This window comes from Ictalurus punctatus, chromosome 6 (genome assembly GCF_001660625.3).
Source record: "Ictalurus punctatus breed USDA103 chromosome 6, Coco_2.0, whole genome shotgun sequence".
NCBI classification, from domain to species: domain Eukaryota; kingdom Metazoa; phylum Chordata; class Actinopteri; order Siluriformes; family Ictaluridae; genus Ictalurus; species Ictalurus punctatus.
The window spans coordinates 1,136,479-1,145,000 of record NC_030421.2 but is presented as its reverse complement, the minus strand read 5'-3'; the positions used below and the strand labels follow the sequence as shown (position 1 = coordinate 1,145,000).

The 8,522-nt window shown below is 39.5% G+C and overlaps 1 protein-coding gene across 1 annotated transcript; it reads left to right on the top strand.

Moving 5' to 3' along the window:
- The first annotated feature begins 393 nt into the window (after positions 1-393).
- On the top strand, positions 394-4,409 carry LOC124628227 (E3 ubiquitin-protein ligase TRIM35). The gene is made up of 6 exons (XM_053680657.1): positions 394-1,297; positions 1,687-1,782; positions 1,875-2,105; positions 2,234-2,256; positions 2,343-2,461; positions 2,940-4,409. Exons 1-6 carry the CDS (start codon positions 899-901, stop codon positions 3,482-3,484), a joined length of 1,413 nt encoding a protein of 470 aa, XP_053536632.1. The 5' UTR covers positions 394-898; the 3' UTR covers positions 3,485-4,409.
- The last annotated feature ends 4,113 nt before the right edge of the window (positions 4,410-8,522 follow it).

Genomic DNA, 8,522 nt, shown 5'->3' with positions numbered 1-8,522 from the left:
GGTATTCCTATGGTGGTGTCTCTGGTGGCAGTGATTAAAGGGATAGAAGAAAGCTGATTTGCACCTGCACTAAAATAGAATATCTCTCTCTCTCTCTCTCTCTCTCTCTCTCTCTCTCTCTCTCTCTCTATATATATATATATATATATATATATATATATATATATATATATATATATATATATATATGATATCTATCTGATAGACATAAACTAACTCTGAAACACAGTTATGTTTAAATAAAAGTAGCCGTTTCCATTCAGGCTTTTAATCAGTCTGTGTTTTAGTGAACATTGTAAAGCTCATGTACTTCATTTAAGTTTAAGATTAGAATTTTTTCACATTCAAACAGAGATAGGTTTCATATACTTAAAAATAACTCATATTGTGTTACACTACATTAAAGTTATTTTAATTATTATTTTTTTCACACAAAGGTATAAAAGATGTCTGGGGAGGCAACAATTCACATGTCCTGTTATCAAGAATGGGGCCTGATAAACTTTTTATTCTCAGTCCAGAAGACAAGTGCTGTTAATGAACTCATATTCAGAATTTAAACAGAAGTGATCTTTATCTGCTGTTTCTGCTGTCAGTGATGAGTGGAACAGGTCATACCTGTCTCTCTAAAACTCCTCCTATTAAGGAAGTACAGAGTCTGAGACGACTGCAGTCCTTTTGCAGTGTTCTGCTCTGGTGAGTTTAGTTTTATTCTCGGTTTATGGAGAATTCTGAGTCTCATTTTCAGCTCTGTGAAAGGAAGTGATTACTAATTGGACCTGCAAAGTCGTATATTAACTTTAAACAAACCTGAATTCAGGGTGTGATTATTTTTGATCAAAGCGAAAGTGAATCTGAACATTCGGACTGGAGAGAACAACAACAGCAGCAAAATAAAATGGCTTCTAAGTTTTCAAAGGAGGATTTCTCTTGTCCTGTGTGCTGTGAAATCTTCACGGATCCTGTTGTTCTGCGCTGCAGTCACAGTGTGTGTAAAGTGTGTTTGCAGAAGTTCTGGGAGACCAAAGGATCCAGAGAATGTCCTGTTTGTAGGAGGAAGTCGTCTATGGATCATCCTCCCATAAATCTGGCCTTAAAGAACCTGTGTGAGACTTTCTTACAGGAGAGAAGTCAGAGATCTTCATCAGCGTCTGAAACAGTCTGCAGTCTGCACCGTGAGAAACTCAAACTCTTCTGTCTGGATGATCAACAGCCGGTGTGTGTGGTGTGTCGGGATTCAAAAATACACACCAACCATAAATTCTCTCCCATTGATGAGGCATTAACAGACCGTAAGGTAAATAAAATGTTCCTGTAAAAAGTACATGTAAAAAAGAGTTTATTCTACATATCAATATCTACAGGTTCAATATAAACACAGTGTAATAATTAAATAATAAATTATAATTATCTTGTGATAAATTTAGTAAATAATAACAAATGTGAGTCTGCTATTCCATCATCTTCAGATTTTCAGCATCTGAAGTGTCTCCTGTATAAACAGGAGCAGATCTTCCATGTTAGACTAAAGCAGTGTACACCAATAAACCCACATCCTATAAGTCTACACTTTTCATTGTTTCTTCTGTACTTGGTGCATTTGAAAAGCTCTAATGAGTGCTTGTAAGAGAGAATACAGCTATTACTAAACACAGAGTCTCCATGCAGTGTGTTGATTTGTTTCAGGAGGAGCTGAAAACTGCTCTGAAGCCCCTACAGGAGAAACTGAAGATCTTTAAAGACTGTAAACTGAACTGGAGTCAGACTGCAGAACATATAAAGGTTAGAATCAATAAGATGGCTTTGATATTAGAATGATATTTTGCATCACTGCATAATCAGTTCTATTTCATTTGATTTCCTCTTCACTGCAGATTCAGGCCCAACACACAGAGCAGCAGATTAAGGAGGAGTTTGAGAAGCTTCACCAGGTTCTACGAGATGAAGAGGCAGCCAGGATAGCTGCACTGAGAGAGGAAGAGGAGCAGAAGAGTCAGATGATGAAGGAGAAGATTGAGAAGCTGAGCAGAGACATCTCATCTCTTTCAGACACAATCAGAGGCGTAGAAGAGGAGATGAGAGCTGAAGACGTCTCGTTCTTACAAGTGAGGATCATTTAGTCAGTATTTATACTGTGAGAAAGTAAAACTTCTTTCTATCATCAGAAACGTCACATTTCAGTGGTGTAAAAATGTCAGTCAGATCCACTGATATTTGCTTTGTTGTTTTACAGAACTACAAGGCCACAGTGAGAAGGTGAGTGATGTGCTTCCTGTCTCTCTCGTTCTCTGTGTTTCTGACTCCAAACCCACAGCAGCACTGACTCCTGAATGTTTTTGCAGAGCTCAGTGCAAACTGCAGCATCCAGAGGAGCTTTCAGGACCACTGATCCATGTGGCAAAACATCTGGACAACCTGAAGTTCAGAGTCTGGGAGAAGATGCAGGAGGCTGTCCAATACAGTAAGAATCTCCGTCTTTCTATTTCTCTCTGTGTGCTTTTGTTAATAACACTAAAGTGGTTTTTATAGTGATGTTGTATTTTTGCATGTTTTGTTTTGAAATTGTTATTATTATTATTATTATTATTATTATTATTATTATTATTATTATTATTACTACTACTACTACACACATGTGGTCACCTTTCGAACTGATATAATGTAAGGGAACTTTTATTTTGAAAGGCTTCTGATGCGTCAGACTGTTCAGTGGTTGAAGCGCGAGTGTAAAAATGGATCGTTGCAGCGGCTTACAAAAGTTTTAGATTTACAATTCTTATAAAGATTGTTTACATTTGTAATTTAAATACACCCAGTTATATATGTTTATTCATTAATATTGTAATTACAGTTATCATTTCTTTGGTTAGGCTAATGTTAGCTAGTTCCATACTAAAGTAATGTTTAAGTTAGCTTAACTCCATCGTGTGTGTTTTCAGCACCTGTAACTCTGGACCCCAACACTGCTCATCCTAAACTCATTGTATCTGATGATCTGACCAGTGTGAGACGCAGTGATGAGGAACAGAAGCTTCCTGATAATCCAGAGAGATTTGATGATTATGGCTGTATCCTGGGCTCTGAGGTCTTTAACTCAGGGACACCCTGCTGGGACGTTGAAGTAGGAGACTGTACAGAGTGGTTAGTGGGTGTGATGACAGAATCTGCTCAGAGAAAGGGAAAGATATTGTCCAGAAGTGGAATCTGGTGTGTGTGGTATTCTGATGGTAAATATGGAACATGGTCTACACCACAGTCACACACTCTCCTCTCAGTAACACAGAAGTTCCAGAGGATCAGAGTGCAGCTGGACTGGAAAAGAGGAAAGCTGTCGTTCTCTGACCCTCTCACTAACACACACATACACACTTTCACACACACATTTACTGATAAATTACTGCCATTTATAACTGTTGCTTGTAATAAATCTCCTGTAAAGATCCTCCCACTTCAGTGCTCTGTAAGAGTGAATCAGATCAGTTAGAGCTGATATTGTTTTATTCCAATTCATTAATGAAATATTGCTGATGAAAAGATTCATATTCTCTGTGAAAGTCTGTTTTTACTGAAGCTCTGAACACTTCATTGTGGAATTTATTTTGAAGTGTGTAACGACACAAGACGGTTAACAGGAAGTAAGCGCAGGAGCAATGTCTTTATTAATAAACCAAACAAACAAAACACAGGGAACGCGGTCTATACTGAACTAGACTAGCTAGATTAAACAAGGGGCTAGAGTCTAGGCATTACACGAAAACAGGACATGGAAATAAGACCGCTAGCATGCTACACGCATTCGCTACTACATTCTAACATATAGCTCTAATACTGCGCGAAGTGCACAGCAACACAAGGGGTTTAAATAACCAACAGAATTAAACTAAATCACCGACACCTGGAGTAAATCAACCAATGCTCGCACACAGGGAGAATCAAAACAAACGAACCGCGCGTGTCCATATACAAGAGTCTCGTGCACGCGCGCTCAGCAGCAGTCTTTGCGCTTCGACGCCGCAGCGCCCCCTGCCGGCGGTAGCGTAACAAAGTGTTCTATTATTATTTCGACTCGCCTTATCAGTTACATCAAAATAATGTGAAAACTCAAAATAATAAGATAATATCTCAGATATTAATATATCTTGAAATTCCAAGATATTCATTGAAATATTGTAAGTGAAAATAACGACCTACTGTGTTGAAATAATGAATTATTAAATAAAAAAAATAATGGGATAAAATTCAAATAACTCCATAGTACCTATCCCCACAACTTTCAGTTCAGGGCTTCCAGAAACAAATAAACTACAGAATGAATTTAAAATCATAAAAAATATGTTTAAACATAGATCTCTATCTCTATTCATTTTATTCCTGAATTTAAATCATTGTAAATAAAGTGAGGCTTTGAAGACTGGTGTCTTTACTGTATTTGTATTGTTAGCGCTATGCTGTTAATCCTGGGTGAAATGTTTAGCTGGATGTGTGTGTTATGTGTGAAACTGTGCAGTGGAGGAGAATTCAAATTGAGCTCTAAGTTTCCCTCCACCAGCAGTTTGCGGTTGTGTAAAGATCAGATGGATCTGTATGTTAATCCTACATTAGGTGCTGATTCACAATTTAAAATACAATTCAATATATATAATTAAAAAATATATACAAGTATAACAACATGGAAGACGTTTGTTTGAAATCTTTGCAAATTTATTAGAAATAAAAAACTAAAAAGGAACATTTACACAAGCGATCGGGGGAGAAGGGCCTTAGTCGGGGAGGTGACCAAAAACCCGATGGTCACGCTGACAGAGCTCCAGCATGTCTCTGTGGAGAGAGGAGAACCTTCCAGAAGAACAACCATCTCTGCAGAACTCCATCAATCAGGCCTGAATGGTAGAGTGGCCAGATGGAAGCCACTCCTCAGTAAAAGGCACATGACAGCCCGCCTGGAGTTTGCCAAAAGGCACCTGAAGGACTCTCAGACTACGATGAAACAAAGATTGAACACTTTGGCCTGAATGGCAAGCATCATGTCTGGAGGAAACCAGGCAGCACTCATCACCTGGCCAATACCATTCCTACAGTGAAGCATGGTGGTGGAAGCATCATGCTGCGGGAATGTTTTTCAGCGGCAGGAACTGGGAGACTAGTCAGGATCCAGGAAAAGATGAATGCAACAATGTACAGAGACATCCTTGATGAAAACCTGCTCCAGAGCGCTCTGGACGTCAGACTGGGGCGAAGGTTCATCTTCCAACAGGACAATGACCCTAAGCACACAGTCAAGATAACAAAGGAGTGGCTACAGGACAACTCTGTGAATGTCCTTGAGTGGCCCAGCCAGAGCCCAGAATTGAACCCGATTGAACATCTCTGGAGAGATCTGAAAATGGCTGTGCACCGACGCTCCCCATCCAACCTGATGGAGCTTGAGAGGTCCTGCAAAGAAGAATGGCAGAAACTGCCCAAAAATAGGTGTGCCAAGCTTGTAGCATTATTCTTAAAAAGACTTGAGGCTGTAATTGGTGCCAAAGCTGCTTCAACAAAGTATTGAGCAAAGGCTGTGAATACTTATGTACATGTGCTTTTTCAGTTTTTTATTTTTTAATAAATTTGCAAAGATTTCAAACAAACTTCTTTCATGTTGTCATAATGGGGTGTTGTTTGTAGAATTTTGAGGAAAAAAATGAATATAATCCCTTTTGGAATAACGCTGTAACATAACAAAATGTGGGAAAAGCGCTGTGAATATTTTCCGGATGCACTGTACTCACCGGAAATGCTAGGGACGCGAGGGACTCGGAATGACCAAGACACCTATCTGCTTGCCAAAACAGGGGTCCTTAAATAATCGGGTAGCTCTCATCCTATTGGTCTGCCGAAACCATATCCCAAGCAGATCCAATAGGATAACCAAATCACTTACCATGCCACACATATAAATAAGTTCTCCTCTCATTTAAACTTTTCCAGTGTTGAGTGTCTTCATCTTTAATTTACTGCATATGTACAAAATACATTTTAAAATCCTAACTTCATTTATTTAATATTCACATATGGGGTTTTTCCATAGGGAATAGAATCCTGTCAGAAGTGGGATTCAAACCCACACCTCCATTTAGAGACCAGAATCCTCCTTTAACCAGGGAGAAAGGCTGAACCTTGAGTCTGGCACCTTAGACCACTCAACCATCCTGACACTACAGCTGTGTGTTTCCTCCCTTTTTTCCACCTGTTTACAAACACAATCATTAGACTTGCTGACCTGAAACACAGTAAATACATCACAGTGCACAATACTCTGACCTTTGGAGAAAAGGATTCTGTCCCAGTTTACTCGGCCAGATCTTTTTTTAGTGCGTTGTTTAGAGAAAAGAGTTATCACTGCATGTTTGTTTTCACACAGGTGTCATTAAAGCTACATTAACCCTTGTGCATCAATTAAAAAAAGTTACAGATACGTCCATAGAGGACAAAAACGCCCATGTCCAAAAACGGTCATGAAAATATTATATAATACAGTTCTAATCATAATTACCCAACATTCATTCATTTTCAGAATTTTAACCCTTTAAACACCGTTTTTTTCAAAGCTCAGTGACCTTCTTTCACTCATATACATGGGGTGGGATTTGTGATTTCCAGCACAATATCATCTCTTTCTCTCAAACTGCTCACACACACAACATTTTCAGTACACACACACACACACAAACCACAACTCTTATATCCATACACACACACACACACACACACACATATACCACAACTCTTATATCCACACACACACACACACACACACACACACACACACACACACACACACACACACACACACACACAATAAAAACATGTGCTAATTTGTTCATCTTTAAAAACTAATTTTACAAGTAAAATACACAGCAGAAACGACTCAGTCCATCGATCCTAATAATACTATGCATGATTAAACTGGGTTGTATGCTTGAAACGACTTTTAAAGCTTAAAATTTGAACTTTATAATCACGCTGCCTTAAATACACACCTCTCACAGTCAAGATCAACACCAACTGACGAGAAACCGGAAATGACGCAATACGTCTGTAACAATCAGCAAAGAGCTCGAACACAAATAAAGTACTCCCAACACCAAGAATGGCAAAATATTAAATAACTGTGAAGGATTTCGGCGAAATTAATACATTTTACCGTCCAACACATGCCATGAAAAACACAAATAATAATAATAATATTTACATTTATTTACATTTACATTTATTCACTTAGCAGATGCTTTTATCCAAAGCGACTTACAAATGAGAAAGATACAAGCAAAGCGATATATAAAGCAGAGAACAATACAAGAAGTAAATATATACAGTATCTCACAAAAGTGAGTGCACCCCTCACATGTTTGTAAATATTTGATTAATATCTTTTCATGTGACAACACTGAAGAAATGACACTTTGCTACAATGTAAAGTAGTGAGTGTACAGCTTGTGTAACAGTGTAAATTTGCTGTCCCCTCAAAATAACTCAACACACAGCCATTAATATCTAAACTGCTGGCAACAAAAGTGAGTACACCCCTAAGTGAAAATGTCCAAATTGGGCCCAAAGTGTCGATATTTTGTGTGGCCAGCATTATTTTCCAGCACTGCCTTAACCCTCTTGGGCATGGAGTTCACCAGAGCTTCACAGGTTCCACTGGAGTCATCTTCCACTCCTCCATGACCACATCACGGAGCTGGTGGATGTTAGAGACCTTGTGCTCCTCCACCTTCCATTTGAGGATACCCCACAGATGCTCAATAGGGTTTAGGTCTGGAGACATGCTTGGCCAGTCCATCACCTTCATCCTCAGCTTCTTTAGCAAGGCAGTGGTCGTCTTGGAGGTGCGTTTGGGGTCGTTATCATGCTGGAATACTGCATACTGATCATGCTCTGCTTCAGTATGTCACAGTACATGTTGGCATTCATGGTTCCCTCAATGAACTGTAGGTCCCCAGTGCCGACAGAATTCATGCAGCCCCAGACCATGACACTCCCACCACCATGCTTGACTGTAGGCAAGACACACTTGTCTCTGCACTCCTCACCTGGTTGCCACCAAACACGCTTGACACCACCTGAACCAAATAAGATTATCTTGGTCTCATAATCCATGTCCTTAGTCTGCTTGTCTTCAGCAAATTGTTTGCGGGCTGTCTTGTTCATCATCTTTAGAAGAGGCTTCCTTCTGGGACGACAGCCATGCAGACCAGTTTGATGCAGTGTGCGGCGTATGGTCTGAGCACTGACAGGCTGACCCCGCACCCGTTCAACCTCTGCAGCAATGCTGGCAGCACTCATACGTCTATTCATTGAGGGAACCGTGAATGCCAACATTTACTTTTCCCCTGGTTTAAATTTGTTCAGACATTCACCGTCCACTTTATTAGGAACACCTGCACATTCATGCAGTTATCTAATCAGCCAATCATGTGGCAGCACAGTAATGCATAAAACCATGGATTCTTTGTCAGTCCTCAGAAATGTCTGAATGT